This window comes from Melospiza georgiana, chromosome 7 (assembly GCF_028018845.1).
Source record: "Melospiza georgiana isolate bMelGeo1 chromosome 7, bMelGeo1.pri, whole genome shotgun sequence".
Lineage (NCBI taxonomy): Eukaryota > Metazoa > Chordata > Aves > Passeriformes > Passerellidae > Melospiza > Melospiza georgiana.
The window spans coordinates 823,304-847,865 of NC_080436.1; the positions used below are offsets into that span (position 1 = coordinate 823,304).

General features: G+C 56.1%; 3 protein-coding genes across 15 annotated transcripts in view; 1 reads left to right on the plus strand and 2 right to left on the minus strand.

Moving 5' to 3' along the window:
* Positions 1-6,174, minus strand: part of PCBP3 (poly(rC) binding protein 3) — a 43,958-nt gene extending 37,784 nt beyond the window's left edge. For all 12 annotated transcript variants that reach the window (XM_058028185.1, XM_058028183.1, XM_058028182.1 and 9 more), the window contains exons 1-2: positions 6,098-6,174; positions 1,732-1,822 (exon numbers count right to left, since the gene is read on the minus strand). The gene's annotated coding sequence lies outside the window, so the exon portion shown is untranslated. The remainder of the gene's footprint in view (positions 1-1,731; positions 1,823-6,097) is intronic.
* Positions 6,175-17,786: 11,612 nt separating this feature from the next.
* SLC19A1 (solute carrier family 19 member 1) lies at positions 17,787-23,390 on the plus strand. Of its 2 annotated transcripts, none has more exons than XM_058028155.1 (6): positions 17,787-17,823; positions 20,200-20,498; positions 21,189-21,936; positions 22,191-22,383; positions 22,467-22,608; positions 22,708-23,390. In XM_058028155.1, the coding sequence occupies exons 2-6, from the start codon at positions 20,286-20,288 to the stop codon at positions 22,894-22,896; spliced, it is 1,485 nt and encodes a 494-aa protein (XP_057884138.1). In that variant the 5' UTR covers positions 17,787-17,823; positions 20,200-20,285; the 3' UTR covers positions 22,897-23,390. The 2 variants fall into 2 exon arrangements, with proteins under 2 accessions (XP_057884138.1, XP_057884137.1); XM_058028154.1 differs by lacking the exon at positions 17,787-17,823 and adding an exon at positions 17,879-17,971.
* The window catches only part of COL18A1 (collagen type XVIII alpha 1 chain), a 36,453-nt gene continuing 34,895 nt past the window's right edge, over positions 23,005-24,562 (minus strand). Inside the window, exon 43 of the mRNA XM_058028153.1 lies at positions 23,005-24,549. Coding sequence (XP_057884136.1) covers positions 24,336-24,549 — 214 coding nt within the window. The 3' untranslated portion in view covers positions 23,005-24,335. The remainder of the gene's footprint in view (positions 24,550-24,562) is intronic.

Sequence of the window (24,562 nt, forward strand, 5' to 3'; positions counted from 1 at the left end):
TGTCCCCACCTCAAAATGACCATTTTTCTTTGATGGAACAAACGTCCTCTTGATGCAGCAAGATTAAAAGAACATTTCCTGCAGTTGTTTTCCAAGAAGAAAAATTTGCTTTTGTGTCTGAGAACGCTGAAAATATTTATATAAACAAATCCCTAAAAGGGGGAAGTCTGAGATTAAGTGCTTTGGAAATATTACCAAGTTATTCTAGAATTCTGTATTAAGAGCAAAATGCCAGCTATTAGGAAAGAATGCCTGTTGTTTTTTTTTTTTTAATTCAGGGTTGGGTTTCTGTATCAAAATGCAGCCTAGCATCTGTCCTTGCATCTGTCAAAACAAAGGTCAATCATTTTATGGAAACTTAAACACAATGTCCTTGAGCTACTGGTTTTTTCTTGTTTATTTTTAAGCTGGACGTGACTTCCAGTTAATAAAATCAGACTTTTTAAAATGGTTCTCATTCAAATCACATTATCCCAGAAATCTCAGATTATGAGAAAAACATATCTGAGAATATTTTTCCTTTATACTATAGAGATGATAATTTGGGGTTGATTTCAAAAAGCTTTTAAGTACTCTACAACATTTGCCACTAATATTTCACTTTTCTACTTACAAAGAGATCATGAAACCAAGGAAAATACAACAGAAACATGACGGTTTCAGGAAGAATTTTGACACCCTTTTTGAGGAAAATGGGTATCTGAGGGCAAACAGAAAACAAAGCGAGCATCATAATAAAAGGGATTCCTCTCTCTGAATCAAATTTCCCCAGCAAAAGGAAAGAAAACAAATGAAAATAGGATGGAATTAAATAATAAGAATATTTACACCATTAAAAATTAATGGATGTGGAATGGAAATAGAAATATTTTTTAAAAATACTGGAACTAGAATGGAATTCAAAATAAAAATATTTTAAGTTTGGAAATATACTGGAACTAAAAAGTAGAAATACCTAAAACCAAACAAAACAAAATAACAGAAGGTAAAAATCAAATTAATCGGGGTTGGGGGTTTTATTATGTAGCCACACTAATACATGATTAGCATCCCTGTTATTTTAGTGTCCATTCCTTGAAGGCAATTCCATTTGTGCCATTCCCACCCAAGAGCACACACAAGTGACACTGTCCAAAGCCTGACCTGCAAATCACAGAATTTAGGAAGAGCTGGATATTCTGGTTAAGGAAGAGATGGATGCCTCCCTACCCACGGCGGCACTGGCTGCTGGGCATGGGTAAAATGGAATTTAACTAAAATAACTAATTTAACTATTTAATAACTATTTAACTAAAGCGCACGCTTCGAGAACGATGATTTTGCAAAACAAAGTTGCAGCAAGATTTGCCAAATTGAACTCACAAAAAATATTTGGAATTTTTTTTTTTTTTTTTTTGCAAAAACAAAACCAAAAAGATATTTGGCAAAATAATTTCCCACAAATATTTTGGAAATTTCTCCTAGGAGAGACTTGGGGAGCAGCCGCTAACTTAAGGGAATCCCATTGCCTGCGTGCCGATGTCTCCCACAATCCCACCTCGCACTGCCACAGATGTAAATTTCCTCCAGGAGAGATCCCCTTCAAACTGCTCCTAAGCATTCAAAGCTCTTCCAACCCAACCAGAGCCCAGGACCCGGCTCATTCCAGGACTCTTCCCTGACTTACACTGGTGGGAAAAGTTGCCCGCGGCGGGTGGTCCTCCACCAAGACAATCTGTTAAATCTCCTTACCTTTCCCAAAGAACCGCTCTCGTGCCGCTTTGGCGGGAGGGGGATCCAGACAGATGGCCAGTCTTTTCACGTTTGGAAAGGATGAAAAATGCTACAGGGGGGAAGAAAAAATCCCAGTGATTTTTTTCTTATTCCGCTGTTCAGCGCAGAAGGGCTCCCAACCTCATTGGCCCTGGGAGATCCACCACGTGGCATGGGATGAAGGGCACGTGACCTATTTTCTCCCAAATCCCTGGGTTTGCTGGAAAGGGGGATGCACCCACTGCTGATGCTCTTGTCATTTCATGGACTTTGATTTATTTATTTATTTATTTTTTTTTTTTTAAGGCCACTGAGCAAATCTGGATGCCCTGAGGTGATGAAGGCGAACCAGCCAACACTTCCAACACGAAGGAGAAAGGATCTCAGCATCAGATGAGCTCTGGTGCACTGCCTGTGTGCAGGGGGAATTTTAGGCATGTTTTAGAGGGTGCCTACCCTCCCAGTGCAGGGCCAGAGCCTCCAGGAGGGACAGGAGGGCTGTGCCAGACCCTCCATCTCAGAGGCAGCAGCACGGTGGGAAGGAGCAGGCTGAAGCCCTGCCTGCACATCCCAGAGTTCAGCTGGCTCCCTGCAGGAAGCGGGTTTGTTACAACTGCTCCATCACCCAAACCAGACGATCTCGTGCCCCGATGCTGCTCCTGACCCCTCCTCAGCTGTGCCCATCCTCTGCTGCCCTCCTCCAACAACTGCTCCAAAAGATGACAATCTCCTTCGGAAGCTGCTGGAACAGCTTTCTGGGAAGCTGGAGCACAAGCAGGGAGGGAGCGTGGCACACTGCCCGCTCCCACCAGCCCCTGGCCACACCAGGCCCAAAAGGTGTTTCAGTGTCCCGCCCCACAGACACTCACCCAGCCCAAAATGCAGCACAATTCTGGGCATCCCAAAAAGATCCCCAAGACTCTGTGGAGCAAAGAAAGCCAAGCCACTGCTCTCAGTGTCCGATTTTGATGGGTGCTGGAGGTGTCCCCTTGTCCCAGCTCTGAGCCACCATATCCCAGCTGGCCATGGTCCACAGGCCAAGCATCTCCTGTCCTTCCCTAAGTAGCCAGGGCAGGTACCAGCCCTTTGGTGTCCGGACATTCCATTTGGGGAAGGGAAAAGGAATTTTTGGAGTCCCCAGATAGCCTCATGTTTTGTCCATCAGAGCTCAAGCCAGTTGGACCAGCCAGAAGAGGCATTTTTCTGGCAACCCAAGTCTCCACTGGTCTGTGCCAACTCTTGACTGTGCCATCTTTCCATGCCACACCTGTTCACCTGAAAGCTATGGCCAAATCCACCTTGGGCATCTACCCTTGGCAGAGCCCTTCTGCAGAGCAGCTGTCCCCAGCCACCCCATCACCCAAGGGCTCAAGACCTTTTATCCAGGGGGGGCACCTAAGGCTCCTGGGAGGACCAGCTGAGCTTGGTGAAGCAGCCGTGGCCACCTCCAGCCCTTCTTGGCATCACCACCATGCTCCAAATGCTGGTTCTTCCTTGCAGATGTTCCCCTTCCACGGCTCTGCACAGAGACTGGAAGCATCAGAAGCACAGCCCCTAATTCCAGATTCTTCCTGAGGCCAGACTGTCTCACCATGCTGTTACCAAAACCACAAGTACAGCCATAAAAGGCCTCAAACAGTGTAGAAAAGTGCAGGGTTTCACCCAAATCCTCTCTGACTCGGAGGGTCACGCTGCAGCCAGATTATGGACGCTCAATTCCAATAACTACACACTGAGGGAGAAACTTCCCACACTAGAATTTTCAAATGCAAACTATGGCCACAGCCCAAAGCACCCAGCTCATTGCTTGCCCCTCCCATGTTTTCTGATGGCCACAGAGAAGAAACCTGAGCACCCTGGGATAGTGGAAGGTGTCCCTACCCATGACAGGGGTTTGGAACGAGATGACCTTCAAGGTCCCTTCCAACCCAAAGCATTCCATGATTCTGTGGTTCCATGAACCTCCTCCCCATCTTTCAGCCCCTTCCTCCTTCCCCAGCAAAGCTAAAGCTGGGTCCCCAGTAATCTTCCCAATAATTATATAATAGAGAGGCAGTGGATAAATCATTTCAGGCCACTGTGCCGACAGAAAGCAAGCTGGATTAAAAGATCAGAACAAGCAAATACTTAGATTAAAATGGTTTGTTATTTTCAGCTGCAGGAAAAAATCTGTGGCCAAAGCACAGAAGACGTGAAGCAAAGGCGCATCATCTTCTTTCCCCCCAAAACCTGACCTTTTTACGGATTTGCCAAGACAAGTTCTGAGTTTCCAACCTCAAATCAGGTTTTGCTTCCCAACAGGTAAAATATGCACTTTGCCAGTTCATATGACTTTTTAGCTAAAGATTAAGACATGCTTCAAGTTGTATTTTGCCCACGTGAAGCCATCAGAGCCCTTAACTCAGGAGAACCAGCGCATGGCTAGGCAGATAACGTCACTGCCTATGAAAAATGTGGCTCCTGGCAAGATGGGCACCAACCCCTTTCCCTTGCCCCATGCCTCCCCACAGCCCCGAGCTGATGGCAGGCGCTTGCCAGGCTTACCAGCAGTGCAGAGGTGGCAGTGGCAACTGGGAGAAGCCCATCAGACAGTGGGATGGCTCTCCACAGGGACCTATATGTTGTCCCCCTAGCCCCCAGCAAGGTCAGCGGCCCGGGGTGCTATGCTCTGACTGATGGCTTTGGAAAGGCGTGAAGGGGAGGCAGGAACAAGAGGGGGAGAGAGGGAGGTGGTGCTGGGGGCTGAGCTCTCCGCAGGGCATGGCGCTCATCAGCCCAGTTTGGATCGATGGGTGATTCACCTTCAAGTTCAGATTGAGCAGAAGGGTCAAACTGGGAAATGGTTTGGCACTGGCAGGCACGTCCCCATCACCACCCTGCAGCCTCATGTCACAGCTGTTTGCCTTGCTGGAATGGACAACTCCCACCCGACAGCATCTCCAGAATCAGCATTCCCACCTGAGCACATTGCTAACCCCGTAGAGTCTCCATCTTCCAGCATCAGCAGTGACCACTCAACCCATCACCTGGATGGGAGATGGAGCAGCAGCTTTTTCAGAGTGAAGTACCAGAATATCCTGAGTTGGAAAGGATCCACAAGGATCATCGAGGCCAGGTCCTGGCCCTGCACAGGACAATGCCCACAATCCCACCTTGTGCTCTTCCAGGTGTCTCTCCCAGCTGTAGCTTTGCTATAAAAACATCACGGTACCACACACACACAGGATCCACCTGGAGTTCCGACGATGGAATCCCATGGGGCAAGAGGTCCAAGACACAGCCTTGGGGAGGGCTTGGACAGGGACAAGCACCAGGCTCCTCTCCCTCCTGTGGATGTGGGAGAGGGGCTGGGACACAGACCTGGGAGAAGGGATAGGATGGTGGGCAGGGAGCATGAGAAGGCAGAAAAGTTATGTCAGAGGCCTTAGCAGAGGGAGATGGGAGCTATGAGATGTTGTGATGTTCACCAAAACTCCACCTTATATTGTAGGAAAGTGTATTCACTAAAGCCAGAGAACAAAACACACTTGCTGGACAGGTGATGGTGGAAACTCAGACCAAACACAACCAGTACCCACCACATCAACAGAGGCCATGGGTAAACCTCCTCACAGTTTTCTTTGGCAAGTTCCATCCTTGCTGCACCTCACTGGGTCACCTGCGGCTCCACTGGGAAGCCTCCATCCCCCTATCCAAAACCCACCTTGTGCTGCAGGTGCAGGCTGTTTGCTCTGGCCAGTCTCTCCCAATGTTTTCCGGGCGGAAAACAGGGATAAGCGACACTCATAAAAGGAATGGGAGAAAAGAGAAATGGGTTTGTCTGTCGGTACATTTCTGCTTTATGGAGCTGTCTTCTCCCTCGGAGACACGCATCCTCCCCTCCACTAATGGAAACGCTGCCCTGCCATCCATTCGTGCCAGTCAATGCCTGGGACAACACGATGGCCTAGGGCCACTCCGGATCTATTTTAGTCACAAAAGCAGAGTGGCTGATGAAAATCACTCCGTCTCTGCACTTCCCAGCTAAGATCTTTCGCTGGTTTTAATGGAATGGCCAGCGTGGCGGAAAGCAGGCGGCGAGGGCAGAGACGGCGGATTGAGAGACCTGCACAGATGCAGGAGAGAGGCCCCAGCACCCTCCTTGCAGGTGCTTTACAGCCTGAGGGACCTGCAAAGATCACTCCTCCCAAGATTTGCCCAGAGAAGCTGTTGCTGCCCTGTCCCTGAAGTATTCTGGGCGAGGTTGGACGGGGCCTGTGGAAGTGTCCCCATGGAACAAGATGAGCTTTAACGCCCCTTCCAATCTGAGCCATTCTGGGATTGTATGACTTGGAAAGGACCTTACCTTACCCTAGAGGATGGCCTCAAGCTCCAGAGTGATTCCTGGGAAGGTCTGGCTGCACCAGAAAAGGGCATGCTGAGTGTGGGGGGGAGCCCAGCAGTCCACGGCACAAGCCTGCAGACAAGGACACAGCAGAGGTTAAGGCACAGCACAGAGGAAAGACCAAAGCTGCTTAATATGAACTTGACAGAGAAGTAAAACACAGACTGGGTTGGGGGTCAGGGGAGAATGATCAAGAGCATCACCTCCAGGTTGTGTTTAGGTAGGCAAGCAGATTTTTTTTTTCCTACATTGCAAAGAGGTTTGGGCAGACCCTCAGCATCCACCAACCACACGAAATCATCCTGTGGAGGAGGAGATCCCTGGAATGCCAGAGAGACCCCGCGGTGCTCACAGCCCAGCAGACCTCCTCTGTGGTCACCTCCCTGTGGCTGTGCCCAGCTGTGGAGCCAGGAGCCTGCTTCCTGCAGAAATCCAGCAGTGGTGGAAAGGATCCAGCACGTTTCAGCACCATGAGTTCCAGGTGCCAGCTGGATTTTTGCTGCTGCTCCCAGTAAGTTAACTGGGGCATGCACTACCCGTCAATACAATCGATGGAGCAGCCTCAGCCACTAATAAACTGAGTGCCAGAGGGCTGGAAAACCTCTCCACTGCCCAGAATATTCCCCAGGCAGCAGGGTGAGTGAGCTGCAGATCCCTTGGTTGAACTTGGTGCTGCTCTTAACGTGCTGGGGCACCTTATGTGTTAACAAGGGAAAACCTGCCTCTCCCGGTGACTCAGCAACCTCCGTGCTCATCCCCAGTGACCCCAGCACTTCCCTGCCATGGGAAGGAGCTTGTCAGTGGAGGGGGAGCCCATGGGACCTCCTGAGGTCAGTCTTCAGCCCTGCTGATGCTCACAACAGCATCAGCACTAAGGTCAGACCAGGTTGCCCAGGGCTTTATCCCTTTGGGGCTGAAAACCTCCAAGGATGGAGCATACACAGCCTCTCTCAGGAACCAGCTGTCCTCAGAATTCATGTTTTTTCTCTCAACAGTTCTCTCCATGTCCTCCAAGGTACTGGCTATGTCCCCAGCTAGTGTCACCTACAAGCAGCACAGGTGCCAGGATGGACTCTGAGGGATTTCCCTGCTCTCCACTGAGCCTACACCAGCCAGATAAATTTTAAATCCCAGTAACTTCTGCAATCGCAACATCCAGTCCCATGGGCTCTGGCCAAAAGGAAAAGCCTGGAAAGGATGGAAATCTCAAAGTGTGACTCACCGTTGGAGGACCCGCAGGGCCAGGTCAGGGACCCCGTGGAGTTGGTGGTCAGCAGTGCAGGAGGCAGGGAAGGATCTGGAAGACAGCACATGCTGAGGAGCCCACCTGGAATCCACAGAGCATCCTCCCAGCCCTGCTGCCGTGGCCAAGGGCAAGACAGGGAACAGGGAAGCCCAGGGCCAAATCAGGAGTCCTTGGTAATTGTTTTATTCCAATCAGTACCAATTGCTGGTCACTGATTCCAGGACTGATAACAAGAAGGGAAAATCCTCATCACGGCACCAGTCTCATCTACATATCCATGAAAAGGGAGCTCAGGTAAGCATTTAGCAATGCTGAAAGGACAAGGGGTTGCAAGGAAACCCCAATCCTTCTTCCCAAAGCCAGTGTGGGCACAAATCAACCTGCATCCCATAAATTCATGGGGGAAGAGACTTGTACTTATCTCCTGGGTCCTAGGTTTGAGTTTTTCCCAAGGCAAGGCTTAGCATCCAGCGAACTCAGCATTAAGGAATTTTTTCGCAGTTTTCTTAAACAAAAATGGGTCCATCTTTCAGCAGCTCTACTCCTTGTTATGTCCCATCCAGCACCTGCCACATAACACCACAGTAGCTCCTTCCTCATCACTGACCAGTCCAAGGCACTCAGGAATTGTCTTAAAAGGTATCCTGAGATGGATAAACAACATTTGGGCTGCTGGGGGACTATCACCCTTGCCATCTCCCAAATCCTCTCTCCAGCATGGCTGAAGGCCCTGCACCTTGTGGCTGCCCTGACAGTAAAAGCCAAGGAACCAACTGAATTTTTTTTCCTGGTTGCTCTCTCCAGTGAAGCATGCATTTCCAGGAGAGGCAGCAGTAGGCTTCTCCCACCAAAACCTTTCCATCTGCTGACCCATGGCAGTGGAGAGCACAGCTCCATCCCTACACGGCCAGCTCGCCTGCTAGCTCTCATGGACTATGTCAGGAAATTTGGTCAGGAATGTTCAAAAGCATCACTCAGGATGCTGAAGGAGTCATTTCTCAACAGCAGAGTGCCCACATCTCAGCAAAATCCCGCCTCCTGCTCCCATATAAAAGCACCTGAGGATGCAAGGAATTCCAATGCATTGAGATGTGACCAATCCCAAAAATCAGCCTCTGGAGACTACAGGATTTCACTGCCCTTGGCTCATTCCAGGGAGGCCACAGGGACCCAGGGGCTGGGCAGCACCTGCAGCTTGATGACGCCCCCTGCACTGGAGCCCTCGGCCACTCCATTCCAGGGGGCTCGAAATTTGGTCTGGGATGGGAACAGAGGAAACACAAACACGTGGACAAATCTGGGGCCATCAGCAGAATGCCAAGGAGAAGGACTGAGGGTGGCTCCTTGCTCATGCCCATCTTCCAAGGTGAGCTGGTGGCACTTCCATGTGGGGGCAGCTCCCATGCCTGGTTCCACAGGGTTGTGAAAACTCCCTGCTCTCCTACCACCCCAAATACCACATCTCCTACTCCACACCACTCCCCTTCCCCAAAAACACTAAAGCCTGCTGTGACACCCACCCTGCCTCCCCTGCAAACTCAGGACTTCAGCTTCCCCTCGGTGGTGAGTCCCTGGATTTTTGTGACCATCAGGAACCTTCCTTGGGATGTTTGGGACCATGGGGCACATGTGCAAGGTCCAAGCTCTGCAGAGAGCGTGGAGAGCTTGGAGAGGTCGTATAGCTTTGGTGTGACCCTCCAGGGAAAATTCAAGGTCTTTTGGAAGGCATGCCGTGCAATGGTGAGGGAGGGATGGGATGGGATGGGATGGGATGGGATGGGATGGGATGGGATGGGATGGGATGGGATGGGATGGGATGGGATGGGAATGGAGATGGGATGGGATGGGATGGGAATGGAGATGGGACAGGATGGGATGGGGATGTTCTCCCACCACACCACCAAACCCTGATCCACAGTACACCCCAAAGGCAGGAATACCAGTGAGGTGGCTCCATCTGCATTGACCCCCAAGCTGCCAGCCCCTTCTGTGCTGGAGGGAACTCCCCTTCTCTCTCCTGGGGATGCAGCAGCCCCCACACTGCCGGGATCTGTGCGGCTCTGGGGTTCTGGGCTCCCTGCGCAGGGAGAGAGGGATCCTGCCCTGACCCGTGTTCCCATCACCCGCCCGCCCGGGTGCTCCACGCAGACAGAGGCAACGATTGTGATGTCCCAGTGAACAAGCTGTCGGGATGCATCAGCCTCAAAGAGCAGCCTTCAGAGCTGCCTTCTCCTCCCCTGCGCTGCCTGGGCGAGGAAAACGAAATCCAGCTCCGAGCACGCACACACACGCGCACACACACACACACCGCGTCACCAGTGCCTGAGGTTTTCCAGCCTTTCAGCTAAAAATCCTTGCAAAACTTGCCCACGAGGAGGGGGAGGCAGCGGGCCCGGGGCGGGGGTCGGAGGGGAGGTGCTGCCCAGCTGGCAGAGGGGCAGCCCCACGGGCAGAGCCCCGTGACGTGATGGAACCTGAGCGCTGCAGAGCCGTCAGGAGCATGGGCAGAGATGAGCTGAGAAAAGCCATGAGCAGAGCTGACATCTGCCCCCTGGGTGGGTACCTAATGAGCGGAGACACTGTCCATTTGTGGAGATGAGGAAAAGTTAAAAGATTTCCAAGCTGACACCTGGCAGCCTCCATCGGTGCTCCTGACCACACAGCAGGGCAAGGAGAACAGCGGTCGCCCCCCGGCGCTGCAGGGCTGGGTGAGCTCCATGGCCGTGGGGTTGACATCTCAGCAGCTCATCCACGCTGCCCAAATCTCCCCTGCTTGTGTTTTTCTGTCACCTTAAAAGAGAAACTGGTGCTTTATGGGAGCTGGGGTGGTGCGGTCTGGCAGGGTCCCATGCCACCCCATACCCCAGGAAAAGGCAGCAGCGCGGCAGGGAGCACATTCCTGGGTCTAGCAGCACGCCAGACCTGCTCTAGGCTGGGATCTGGGCACAGGCAAAGGCTCCCTGTGTCCTGTGGTCTCCACATCCCAGGAGCAGGATGGCACTCGGCAATGCCCAGCAGCCCCCCACGCTTCCACAAACCCAGTTCTGTCAGTGCCTATAAATCCAGCCTCCCTAAGCCCACTTGTCACAAGCTCTTCTGTAACTCACCTCCAGCCTCTTCCCTACCCACCACCTTCCACTGGTGACAAGACAGGAGCGATGGAGCAGGAGAAGGGAGAGCCCTGTATCACTCCAACCGCCTCCCAGCTTTCTCCTCAGGAAAACCTGGGTCTAAAAGTACTTGTCAGCCAGCAAACAGCCCCATTCCCCCCAAAACCCACAGTGAAATGCTCTTCTCCCCACCTGCCTGCCTGCTTTCCTAAAGGCCAAGTGGATTTACAGAGAAAACACCTCTCTGCAAGTATCCTGGCTGAAAGGGGAGACCCTGGAGCATCCTCAAGGCTTTCCACCAGCCTAAAAAGCAGCTTAAAAAAACACTGACATTACTTCACATGGTTTTCACCACCTCCATCAGCGAACAGTCTCAGGTCTAAACCCCATTACAAGCATGACTTTCACCTTCCTGGCTCCAGGGATTTTTGCTCCTTTCCAACAAATATAGCCAGAAATAACCAAAAGAAGGGTGCAACCCTTTCCCTGGGATGCCTGGGAGTACAAACAGCAGCTGGGTTCAGCAGCCCGCTCACCTGCTGGGCTCGAGCAGATGGAGCAGCCACAAATCCCCCTGTAAGCCAGGGAAGGGACTAATCTTCTAGAGGACAAATCGGTTGGTGAGGGGGGGGAACCTCAACATTCCACCTTTTTCTCCCTCCTCTGGCAAACCCAGCAGCACCCAGCACACCCAGAGGGATCACAGCACTCCTGAGGGCAGAGGAGGCACCAGGAGTTTGGGTACCTGGTGGAGACCCAGTCTGGGGACAGGCAGACATTCAGGTCACAGTGAGCTAAGCCGTACATGCCCTGTGCAGACAGGGGCAGCAGCTGGCTGTGTCTCTGCGGAAAACCACATCTGGTGAGCTCTTAAAACTTCCAAAATGCTCTCCAGCCATGACGGGCTGAGGCTTCTTCAAGACTGAGAGGTCCTTGGTGCGTGTGGAAAGCCAGAGGAGCCGCCACTGGGATGAGGTGGATTACCCACAGTGGAATCCCTGGTCCTTCCTCACTGTTGGAGGAGGATTACGTCCACTGGAGAGGGTTAGTCCAGGTTCACAGGATGAGATCCAGAGAGCCAAACACGCTCTCTCCAAAACACAGATATGCCCAGAAGGACTGGGAATGACAACGTGCCGATGCCAAAGCCCCACAGCAGATCTCACCATGGACATCACCCACAGCCATGCTCACCCCATGTCCTTCAGAAAGGTGTTTCTGCCCCGAAGACCCCAAACCACAGGTCAGCCCAAGGACGCACAGCCTGGTCCCTGGGGCCATCCACAAGCGCCAACCCTCTCCAACTCATTTTCCTTCTGCTCCAGAGGCCAGAAAGTAAGAAGGCCAGCAAATTTTGTGCCACCCTTCATTCTTCTGGGTTGTGTTCTTTTCTTTCTTGTGCTCCCTCTTCCCTTGCCTAAGGGCTGGAAAATTCCTCCTGTGTGCTTGCAAGGGACAAATGTCTCGCCAGATATTGTCGGCCCTGCTCAGAAAACTCCAAGGCAGGAGCGCTGATGAGGACAGGCACGAGAGCTCTCAGAAACGCTTGGGAGGAGGAGGCTGCAGCCCAGGGAGAGGATGGACAAGGTACAGGCTGGGCTGTGCGCCATCTGGGTTTGGATTGCACCCTGCCCCTCAGGTGGAGGATCAGGAACGGCCAGCAGAGCCTGGGGAAGCCCTGATGAGGTGTGATACCCATGAGTGCAGCACAGCACCAGTGCCACTGCACATCCAAAGGAATGGCCTGGAACAGAGGGTAAGCCATTGCTGTGTCCCTGGGGATCATGGCCACTCAAGCTATGCAGTCAAAATAGGCAATTTCAAGTCCCCCACAAATCCATCCCGTTGTCCTGGAGGGGAGATTTGGGGAAAATCCCAAAATTTCCCTGAGGGAACCCCAGAAAAACCTGTTTTCCAGCTGGGGAAACTGAGTCACAGAGGAAACCACCATGGACAGGCTTGCCTGTCCCATGGAGCCACACAGCGCCAGGGAAGGGCTTCATTTCCCAGATACCCTGGGCTCATGTTGTCATGCCTGCCTTCATGTTATCAGTCCAATAAAAGCCTTTAAATAGGAAATTGTTTCTACATTTTAAGGAAAGTTTAGAGGCACAGAGTGAGTGAGCATCTCTGGAGGTCTCTGGCCCAGCTCCCACCCCGAGCAGGGTCACTCCAGAGATGGATTAGGCTGCCTGGTATGAAATTACTCCACCCTGAAACCTCAAAACTTCTTCCAAGCCCTCCATTTTCTGCCTGCACAAAAGGAGATGTTCCCTGGATGCTCCTCAGCCACTGCCATTGCCCAAAGGTCTCATTTTTATCCTTTTCTGAGCACACTGGACAGCAGGGACATCATCACCTGGATAAAAGGGGACCAATCCACGGTGGTGCCCACAGTGGTGACGTCCCCATACCCACGGTTGTGACCCCATGCCCACAGCAGTGTCCAGCCTGGAATGGCCACCAGCCTGCGTGACCTGTGCCGGGGGGAACGTGCCACCATCACCCCAAGGGTCCCCTGGACAGCCCCAGGCCCGGGGTGGGGCTGTTCCAGCCCCCTCACCTCTGAAGCGGGCTGCAGGCGCAGCACAACCTGGAGGCACATCTGGAAGGCTGGTGCTGCAGCTGGATGGGCGGCTCCTTCCCTGCGGAATAAAGGGAGGAGAGTCAGTTATGGAGCAAAAGCATCCTCCAACAACGTGGCCCCCACAGGTCCCCATCGTGGGGACAGCCACACAAGCGTCTGAACCCGTGCCAGAGATGTCACCACCACAGCTCTCTCAGGACAAGCAAGTCCTAGCTTTCCCCAGCCCAGCAGAGCAGAGTCCTATAAGGCATGATCAGAGGCCTCTGGGGCACTTGGATTTTCAGGAAATCATCACCTTGTGCTGAGAAAGTAGGGACAAGAGGGTTTGCTCCTGGGTGGCAGGGATGCATGAGTCATCCTCCAGCCTGATGCCCTTGAAACAGAGCCAAAAAAGCTTTTATCCAAAGTAGCCAGCAATAGGATACCAGAGCTGGAGTTCCAGCATTAACTCTTTCCTGGCAGAAGCTGGCCGGCTGCCCTGCCATGCAGACCCTTTCTCCTCCTCTGCTCAGTGCTAGGTTTTCCCACTGTGTGCACCACCAGGTGCCAACACTGCCCTGGCAAGGGCAGGGGGAAACATGCCGTGAGACCCCAGACCTGGGCTGCTGCCAGACCAAATGGGGCTGGAAACACAGGCCCCTCAAGTGGGGAACATCATTTCTCTTCCACATGTCTCACCACAAAGCCTGCCCAGCAAACAGGACAATGTTTGGGGTCCACCAAAGTGAAAACACAACTCAAAAAAATAAAGTGGAAAATTTAAAGCTCTCTATTTCCATTGCTTTGAGGGGAAGGCTCTTGATCCCTGCCGTCCTGAGTCCTTGCTTCATTTAGGAACCCACCAACCATCCGTAGTTCTGATGGGATCCTCACTGTTTGGTGTGCCAAGACTTGATGAGCTTTCCCCAAATAGGGGGAACTAGCCTGCTGGAGAATCCCATATTCCCTCCCTGATGGAAAAGTGCCCCTTAGGGACAAGTGGGAATTTCTGTGTTAAAAGGAGGTTTTCCTCCCTACAGGCAGGCAGAGAGGTGGCAGCACCCAGCTTTCCTACCAACCTGATGACAATGGACCTATTCCTGCAGTGTGGAAAGGTGGGAGCTTCAAACCATGACCGTGGCAGTGGGCACGAGCATCGCTGAGCTGGGACAGGGCAGGAAGATGGAGGGTGATGCTCCCAGCTCCCAGGGCTGGGAGTGAAGGCTCCACCCAGGAGTGGCTGCTGCACTGCAGCCTTGCTGTACCGGGCCCCAAAACAAGCCCAGCCTCTCCTGGGGCCGTCAAAAAGAGAAGGGAAAGGCGCTGGGGGTTACACTGGTACTAAGCTGGGCTGGGGCCTCCTGCCATGGCCCCATGGACCCAAGCATCACTCGACCCACTTCAGCAGTCTGGCAGTGCTTTGGTACCTGCAAGGACTCGCCCAGGGCATTTAAAGCAAGACAGAGATTTCCCTCTCGCATTCTCCCACAGGCCGCTACGCAAATGCTCCTTGAAAGCACGGATCAGGTCGTGGAGATTTTGATGAGCTTGAGATTGCCCAGGGCTCTCCATCCCCAGTTTGCTTCCTTACAGTCTGCAGCGGGGGCTGCTGAGCATCCCCTCAACGCTGGGGGATCCCTGTGCCCCTGCCACCCCACCCAGAGCCACCAGGACCACCCGCTCCCTGGTACCGCATCCCTTGTGACGCACCGACGCTCTCGGCTCTCCCGAGGATGGGCAGCATGAACCAGGCCTGGAAAGCCTGGAACACCCAACCTGTGCCACAGCAGCAGTGGGCATTCCCCAACACCCCCAGCACCCAGATGGGGCCCCGAGCTGCCCCTGCGTGCCTGCAGTGATTCCCGGGGAGCCACGCAGCACCCGCATGGCGTAGGGATCTCTGCAGCGCCTGCTGGAGCACGCTGCACTGGCCGGGATGCTGCACAGAGCCCTCCCCAGAACGGGGGTCACCCAGGCCCCGGGAGGACCTGCTGAAAGGAGGTCAGCAAAAGACACAGCCCTGGGAGCCAGAGCTGAATAAACTGGCCCCACCTGAGCCTGCTCCGTGCGATGAGAGGTGGTGGCTCCAGTGGGGAGCACAGGGCACCCACTGCTCCCTTGATGTCCCTCAAGGCACATGCTGAAGAACCCGCTCAGTGACACAGTGGGTGACAGCCCTGTCTGTGGCAGGGGGTTAAAATTAGATGGTCTCTAAGGTCCTTTCCAACCCAAATCATTCTGCGATTCTATGATGATTCTGACTTCGGAGGAAGGACAGAAAGTTCTGCCTGGGGAAATGGGTTCCCAAGAGATATCTACCCAAATACAGCAGAAGTTTTGAGGCCTGGGACCCTTTTTCTCCCCCCAGTGCTGATGCTAAGGCTGCATTTGCACCACTTGGTAATCACCACACCTGGAGCACGGCTCATAAATGACCACCAGCCTGACACTCTTGAGACGCCACGGGTGCTGGCACCCAAAACAGCAGCCAGGGCTCAGAAAAGCACCGTGGGACCCCTCAGGATATTCCCAGCCAAAGTCATGAAGTATCCCCGCCGTCACCCAGCCCTATGCACCCTTCTCCCTGTGCTAGCGAGTGGGGGTGGGATTGGAAAGCCGTTCCCTTTGGGGATCCCCACTTACCCCCACGCGGGGACAGCACTTTCGGATTGTTTCAGCAGAGCCCGGGAGCCTCCCAGGGATGGGAGCCAGGGACCGCAGACTCCCAGCAGCCGGGAAGGCGGCAGCACACGCGGGCACCTCTTGGGGACGGGGGGGACACGGGGACAGGGTCGGTGGGCGCACGCCCTCCGCTCCCCGGAGCGATGGGGAGCGCCGGGAGCCGCCCAGCCCCGGTGCTGCCGCCCCCACACGCATCGGCGGCCCCGCACCGGGACCCTCCTTCCCCGCTCCGGGTCCCGGCCCCCCAGGCCCAGAACGCGCCCCTCAGAGAAGGCAAAGTCCTACCTGTGTCCGGACGGACGGACGGAGCGAGGGACGGCTGGGGCAGGGCGGGGAGCGGCGGGGCTGACCCAGGGGCGGCGGCAGCCGGAGCCGAGCGGGAGCGCCCAGCCCTGCCCGGCCCAGCCCTGCCCGGCCCCCCGACTTCCTGCCCCTGCCCCGGCCCTTCCCGTCCCAGAGCCAGTCCCTGCCCCTGTTGCCGTCTCTAAACCTGCTCCTCCCCTGCCCCAACTCCTCCTCTAGCCCCTGCTCCTGCCCCAGCCCCTCCACTGCCCTCTCCCTAATTCAGCCCCTGCCGCAGCCCCTGTACCTGCTCCTCCCCTGCCCCTACTACTGCTCTTCCCCCTACTCAGTCTCTGCTCCTGCCCCCGCCCCGTCATTGCCCTCTCGCTAATACAGCCCCTGCCCCTGTTCCTGCCCCTAAACCGGCTCCTCCTGTCCTAGCTCCTGCTTTCCACCCTACTCAGTCCCTACTCCTTCCCCCGCCCTTCACTGTCCTCGCCCTACTGCAGCCCCTGTTCCTGTCCCTAAAGCAGCTCTGCCCCTACCCAGTCCCTGCCGCTGCCCTGTGGCGCTGGGGCCAGTCCCCGGTGACACCGCTCACGGTGACTCTGTCCCAGGGTGGCTCTGCCCCAGGATGCTGGCATTTCTCGGGTGCCCAACACCGCCCCGGACCCACACCCTGCGGAGCTCCTGCACCCGGAGCCGGCTGCGTGTACGGGAGGGAGCCAACCCTGCCTCCATCCTGGCCACCAGCGAGCGACAGACAGGTCCCACCTGCCCGCGGGAGGGACAGCGTGCACACAGGGAGCTGACAGACACGTCTGCTGTGGTCTGGCCACCCTCCCCAGGACCAGCTGGGGGGCTCAGTTGAGCTGGAAGCCTCTGGGTTGGAATATCCAGGGCTGCCTGGACCTTACAGGCTGGCTTGAGAGTGTGTGTGTGTGTGTGTGTGTGTGTGTGTGTGTGAGAGAGAGAGAGAGAGAGAGACAGTCCCCCAGTCCCCGGACGTCTGGGATCCTGCTGCCGCACTTCCAGGCGGGGAGACATAAATATTTCAGCGGAATAGCCGAGCCCTGTCAGCTTGCATTTGCTTCTGGCAGGGTGAGCGCTGGGAAAGGGGGAGGAAAGGCGGGGAGAAAAGATGCCCTCGGAAGATGCACTCTGAAGATGCATCATCTCCCGGGAGATGGGGCACTAGCTCCGAGGCCCGATTCCCGGCGGGCTCCAGCTCCTCTAGGGATGCTCTTCCCTCCAGAAGAAGTGCACGGCCATGCTTCAGTCCCTCCAGGTCCTGAAGGTCGGACTCACCCCATAAGCAACTCTCGGGGGTCGCTGCCAGGCTGGGTGAGGGGACGTGAAGTTTCGGAAGCTCTGCTTGGAGCACAGCGGGGAACTGTTCGGGACCCTCTGGGATACGGTACAACTGCGTAGACTGGAACAAATCCACCCCCAGGAAACAAACGGGCTGCAGAAATAAATCCAAGCAGCCATGGATATCATAAATCAGCGGAGGCAGCCAAGGCGGGGGCAGCGTCCCCCAGGGCCCGCAGCCCAGCGGCCACGGCAGATGGGCAAGGAGCGGAGCCCGGCTGAGGGCAGTGGAAAAGGGGGTCCTTCACGCCCTGCCGACGCCTTCGGAGGGGGATTTGTCCCTATACGGGACTCAGGGGCCGGCACGGCTCTGTTCCGGCGTGGCCGGGCTTTTCCTGTTCCTCCTCCTCCCCTTCCTCCCGCCCGCTGCACTGTGGGCTTTGGAGTCCCCACGCCGCCCCGCACCTGGACAGCGACTACATTTCCCGAGGTACTCCTACATTCTCCTCCTCCTCCTCTTCCTCCTCCTCCTCCTGCTGCTGCTGTCGCTGTCCCGGGCTCGCCGCCGACCGGGCTCGGGTGGCAGCGGGGAGCCGCGGATCCCGCCTGGCCGCGGCCCGCAGTGCCCATGCCCGCAGGTACGGGGTGCGGGCTGCGGGGTGCGGGTGCCGTGCCCGGGCGCGGTCCCTGGGATGCCGGCAGTGTTGTTTCCCCCGGATGCTGGGCATGTGTGCCGCGTGCTGTGTTGTTTCCCCCCGCTCTGTTGGTTCCCCCGCCGTTGTTTCGGGGTGAGCGGGTGCCGCGTACCCTCAACACCCTCCTCTGCCAAGCGCACCCCGCACCGCCCCGCAGCGCCCATCCCTTGGTGCTGGGCGGTGGGAGGCAGAGAGGTGCCCGTACGGTGGGCGAGGGTGCATTCTCAGGAGCTTCCCAGCCCTTGTTTTAGGGAGGGTACCCCAGGGATTCGCGCGCCCCGTTCGGCGCGGCAGCTCCGCACACAGCACGTGACGCCTTGGCAGTGTCCCTCGTGTGCCCCAGGGCTGTCCCCTCCGCCCGTGTCGCCTCTGACCCCGGGGTGGCAGCGGTGTGTGACGTGACAGTGATCCATGTCAAGGTCACACCCAGGTAACTCGGTGATAAATAGGTTCACACGGTGATAACGGACCGGCTCTGCTCCCTCTCCCTCCCTCTCTCTTCTCCTTTTTCCTCTTTCCTCAACTCCCTGGCTTGCGCCAGGTACTCATGCCCGCTCACTTCGAGCTAAGTAGCTCCATGGATGTTCTGGACAAGGGAGATTGGGTGCAGCTAGGTGGGTTCTGGTCTGGAGTCCCTTAGTGTGTGGGGACACACATGCTGGAGGGTAGGAGCCAGTGCTCCTGGGAATGGAGCAGCTTTGTCCTGGATTTAGTGTGGATGGTGTTCTGTGGGCCAGGGATCCATGTATATATCCCTCCTGGATGGACAGGGCAGGAATGGGGAGCGGAGGGTGGCAAACATCCCACAGGGGTTGTGGTGCACGTGGCGGCAAGCAGCTGCTGCAGGTGACATCTACAGCCCAGCCTGGGGACAAGAAAGTGATGGAGCAGAGTCCAGGCTCTCGCAGCTGGCAGTGGCCCCGGCACGGTGCTGGGCTGGGTGTTTGCCGGGGGTTAGCCCTTGCTCCTTGCTCCTTGCCCTTCCTGCCACCGCAGGGGCCGGTGCTCCAGCTGGTGCCGGACAGGCAGCGAGGGAGCAAGCGAGTGCCTCTTTGATCCCCAGGGATCTTTTTAGGGGCTGCCCCAGCCGTGAGCTCTGGCACACACATGTTTTGGTGATACTCAGGCACCAGTGCTGAAATCCCATGGGAATGCTGCTGGAGTGGTGGGTCCTCACTGGGACAGATGGACACTCGGCATCCTGTAGGTTTAGGTCACCACCAGCTTCCTCTGCCACCACTGGTGCTGGCTCATGTCCCTGTTTTATCCTGTGTTATCTGGCAGCAGGGGGGGGGTTATCCCCCAGTTTCACCGTGCAGGATGCAGTGGGACACAGACTAGGACCATGAACTTACTTTTTAATGACTGTGATAAGTTGTTCTGTGGTTATCTGGGTAATCAGGTTTCTAAACCTTGCTCCTGTGGCGTGTGTTGGAATACGAGGAATCATGTGGCATGAAAAGTCACCTAGGTGACTTCTTGTGGGAGTGGGGAGTGCTGGGAGGACATCGGTCCAGGCCTTCTCCTGTCCCTGCCCTCATCCCATGACTGCTAATCAGGTCTCCTGGCACTGCCAGCTTTCCTGCAGCCAAACCTCAGGATTTGAGCTTTTAATCCCTCTCTGGACCATGAATCTCGTGGCATTTTGCATTTCCCCCGGCTGGGCATTGTGTCCCCCTGGGAAGAGCCAAGGGGCTGCCGCTTGCCTGCGGCTCAGCTGAAGTCCTGCCAGCCATCCCGCTACTGAGTAACATGGGTGGCCCCATGCCCGGTGTGCACATTAACTCATTTCCACAGCCAGCACATTCTTGTGCCATCCCCTCCAGAGCATTCCCAGTGCAGGGCGTCTGCATCCCTCTGCCTCTGCAGCCCAGAGGAAGTGTTGCTCCAAGAAGCAACAAAACCCCACTGAGTCTTAAAGGGGAGGAAAAGGAGGTGTTGGGAGCTGAGGATGCCCCACTGTGGATCCAGATGCTCCGTGCATCCAGGCTCCGGATGCACGTGATGTACGAATGCTGCCCGAAATGACCCCCCCCCCGCTTCTGCACAGCAAGATGCACGGCTGCTTTTCTTCTTCCCAGAACATCTCCTGGGGAGAAGGTAGTGGTATTTATTTGCCTTGCGATTCTTGAGGAATTTTGAGCCTGTGCCAAATGCTGCTTTTTCCACAGAAACTGCAGCGCCCTGGTTTTCCATGCGTCCGAGAGCGCCTGCGGACAGAGAGGGGCTGCGTGGTCCAGCAGAGCCTGTGTAGCTGATGGCTCCCAGGATAATGCTGCTGTCCTGCTGCAGAGCCATGCCCAAGAATGATGGCGCCAAAAAGCCGGTGCCGGAGAAGGCGCCGGACCAGCGCTGGAAGCTGCAAGTCTGCTACCTCTGCTTCTATGGCTTCATGACACAGATCCGGCCCGGGGAGAGCTTCATCACCCCCTATCTGCTGGGGACCGACAAGAACTTCACAAAGGCAGAGGTGAGCTGTGGGCATCTCGTCCCCCACCCCGGTGTCCCCCTTTATGGCCATGGTCACCGTCCTGGGGCTGTACAGAGCATCCCTCGGTGCTTCTGGGGTGCACAGGGGTGTCGTGTCCTGGGCATGGCAGCGTGTGGTGACTCATGGTGGTGCTTTCTGGGCAGGGAAGGTGGGGTGTTGGGGGGCCTTGTCTCACTTGGCTGTGAGGTCACCCTATCCCCTGAGTCCCAGGCTCAACTTGCCCTGGCATAAAACCTCGTGCCCAGGCTGGCAACTGATTTTGGGGGCAGTGTGTGACTGCTGCCCACCTTAGCAGCCTGTTGGAGAGTGCTGGGCTGGGAGAAGTCATGCCCCATCCCACTGGGGAGACTTTTCCATGATGGCATAGTGCACTGCTAGGCCGCTGGCAACGATGGGGTTAGACAAGGAGGGGCCACAATGTCTTCATCTCCCAACCAAGGGATGCTGGCCTCAATCCCAGCTGGCCGCTGCGCTGTGGGAACGCTGCATTCCCGGCACGGGAAGGGGCCAAGGCTCAGCCAGATCCCCAGCTGAGCATGCTGCTGGTCACAGCCCTCCCCGAGGAGGCGCTGCCATGGGGGTCGGCAGCCAGTGCCCATACCACCTGCAGGTTGGGGGGCATTGCCAGGGATGTGCCCAGCGCTCAGCCCCTCCTTGCCCTCATGGCAGGTGACCAATGCGATCACACCGGTGCTGTCCTACTCCTACATGGCCGTGCTGGTGCCCATCTTCCTGCTGACAGACTACCTGCGCTACAAGCCCGTGCTGGTGCTGCAGAGCCTGAGCCACATCTCCATCTGGCTGCTGCTGGTGCTGGGCACTTCTGTCCTGGCCATGCAGCTGATGGAGTTCTTCTACGGCATCACCATGGCTGCCCGCATTGCCTACTCTTCCTACATCTTCTCCCTGGTCGCCCCGTCCCGCTACCAGCGAATGGCCAGTTATTCCCGCTCCGCTGTGCTCCTGGGGGTTTTCACCAGCTCCGTGTTGGGCCAGCTCTGCGTCACCTTGGGTGGTGTCCGCTTCCTCACCCTTAACTACGTCTCCTTGGGCTTCGTCAGCTTCGGCCTCATCCTCACCCTCTTCCTCGAGCGGCCCCGGCGCAGCCTCTTCTTCAATCGTCCCGGGGGGGCTGGTGACGCCGCTGTGCCCACCGAGCTGGACAGGATGGCCGGGGGGGACGGCGGGAGGGGGACACGGGGCTGGCGGGACATGGTGCTCTGCCGGATGCTGCAGGAGTTGGGAGCGCTGGCCAGGCAGCCCCAGCTCCGCCTCTGGTCCCTGTGGTGGGTCTTCAACTCGGCTGGGTACTACCTGATGCTGTACTATGCTCACATCCTCTGGAACGAGATCTCTCCCCCCACGGACAACCGCCGGGTGTACAACGGAGGCGTGGATGCTGCCTCCACTCTGCTGGGTAACTCGCCTGGGATTGGGACACTGGGGGTGTGGGGGGACACTCACATCCTGCTGCCTCCTGTGGGAATGGCTGGGGACACCAGAGAGGCAGGGGGTCACTGCTGTCCTGCTGCACCCCTTGGGAATGGTGGTCCTTGCGGTATTTTTGGTGGTTTGGCATTGGGGATGACATTATGGTTACTGGGCTGGGTCCCAGCCTAGGTATGGCGGGGGATCCTTGAGCTGTTCACAGCATCCTTCATCCCTCCTCAGGAGCTGTCGCCTCCTTCGCTGCTGGCTACGTGAAGATCCGCTGGAAGCTGTGGTCAGAGCTGGTGATTGGAGTGGTTACGGCATTCCAGGCGGGATTGCTCCTGCTTATGAACTCCACCACCAATATCTGGCTGTGCTATGCTGCCTACATCCTCTTCCGTGGCTCCCACCAGTTCCTGGTGCCCATTGCCATGTGCGTGGTGTTCCTGGGGACCCACTCCCACCCCGGCAGCCAGGTTGATGCCAGGGGTTCACCAGTGCTCCCATTTTTCCCAGTTTCCAGATTGCTACCTCCCTCTCCAAAGAGCTCTGTGCTCTGGTCTTCGGGGTCAACACCTTCTTTGCCACAGTGCTGAAGACCATCATCACCATCATCGTGGCTGACAAGAGGGGCTTGGGCTTATCCGTGCATCCCCAGGTAGGGGTGGGGTCACACCTAGGATGGAGGTGGTCCCTGAATGATGCGGGATGAAGGGAGGGCTCCAAGTGCTCTTCTCCCCTCTCTCCTCTTTTGCAGTTTTATGTGTATTTTGGCTACTTCACCCTGCTGGCCGTGGTCTACCTGCTGGCGGCCATCAGAGTGGGTGTCCAGCACAGCCACCGCAGGCAGCCGGTGGAGCTGGCCCTGGCCAAGGAGCCGTGCCAGCTCCCAGTGGAAATTCCAGCACAGGAGAAAAGCCCGGAGGCGGGCACCGTACGGGCCTGAGCGCCGGTGCCACGACACTGTGGCCGGCTCTTGGCTCCCCACGTGAGCATTGTCATCGCCACCGTGTGCTCGGCGTCCTGTCCCACTGCTGGTCCTGGCTGCTGTTCTGTCAAGGATGTAACCGCTGGGACATGTTTTCTGCTCTGTGAGGACAGGGCTGTGCCCCTTCCCTGTCCCCACACACAGAGTGGGGGCAAGATTCCCATGGTGCCACCGCCATGTGTCACACACACACGGGGTATGGATGGGGACCCCGTCCCGCTGCATCCCCATCATGGCACAGAGCCAGGCTACAAGAGAATGTTTCTTTATTCAGTGCCTTTAGAAAATGGTTTATAGGACACAACTGATGACAAAAAAAAAATAAAGATCCACATGCTTTAAATTGCATTAATTACACAAAATACAGTAGACTGTAAGAAATAGAAACCGTGTGACTCGCACAGCTTTTATGGTAATAATTTCCATAGAATAACAAAAAAGCTAGTTACAAATTCCTCTTTTTTCTTTTCTTTTTTTTTTTTTGGTTTTTTTTTTTAGCACCTTGGATTTGCCCCCACCAATTCCAACCAGCTTTGCTGTGCCTTTGCCATTCGAGCCCAGCAAAGATGGCACGGGGAGGGGGAATTGGCAGTGCCTGCCCTCGGTACCACACGTGCTCAACACGCACACACAGAGAAACACGTGCCAGGGGCACAGCTGGCCACACCTTGGGGCCACGCTGTCACCCCAGTACCTGGGCTGGCTGGGGCTGTACCTGGGCTGTGGGGGCACAGCCGGGGGTCCCCAGGGTGCATGGATGGGATGGGGGAGACCAGACCCCCACCAGAGCTCTGCTGGCTGGGAGGTGGAGGTGAGAATGATGATGGGATGGTCCTTACCTGGGAGGATGGAGACCATCTGGGAGAGCCCCAGTGTCACCACAGGACAATCCCTTGGGTGGGATGCTGGTGTCTTGGCTGGAGAAGACCCTATGGCCTCAGCAGCAGGGATTTGGTTCCAACCCAAAGCTCCTGGTGAGGACAGCGCGGGGCTGGGGGCTGGGGTGAGAGAGGCCCTACAGGCTTTTGCGGGGAACAGCCCACATGGCAGCATTGAAATCTCCCTGCCGAGCATCCTCCCACCCAGCCATCCCAGAAACAGCAACCGAGCAGGGAGGGGAACAAGCTGAAGTGGTTAAATATTAGGAGTTAGAAGAGGAGGAGGAGGAGGAAGGCCACCAGCCCATGGCTGCCCTGCCCCAGGTGGGACCTGAGCCCCTGCCAACCCAGGGCAGGGGCCATGGCAATACTCTTTGGCTTCAGGTCTGCAGGAGAACAAAACCCTGCGGGGCAAGAGAGGGCGCGTGGAGGGGGCTGAGGGGCCCAGGGGTGCTGGGGTGCAGGCTTGCCCAACCCTCCCCAGGGACATGGGGGTACTCAGGGGTGCCAGGGTGGGTATCACTTTTTGGTGGCGGTCATGAAGCTGTTCTCGATGCAGAGGACAATGAAGGCTTGCTGGCAGCTGCTGGCTGCCTGCTCCAGCAGTTTTCCAGAGGCCAAGGAGGAAGCCTGGCCGGTGACTGCGCGCTCCTCTGTCCGCCATGTCTCGCAGTAGCTCTCGGGCAGGCGCCGACCCTTGGCATCTGAGCCGTGCCACACGCTCTTCTGCGGCCTGGAAGGGTGAA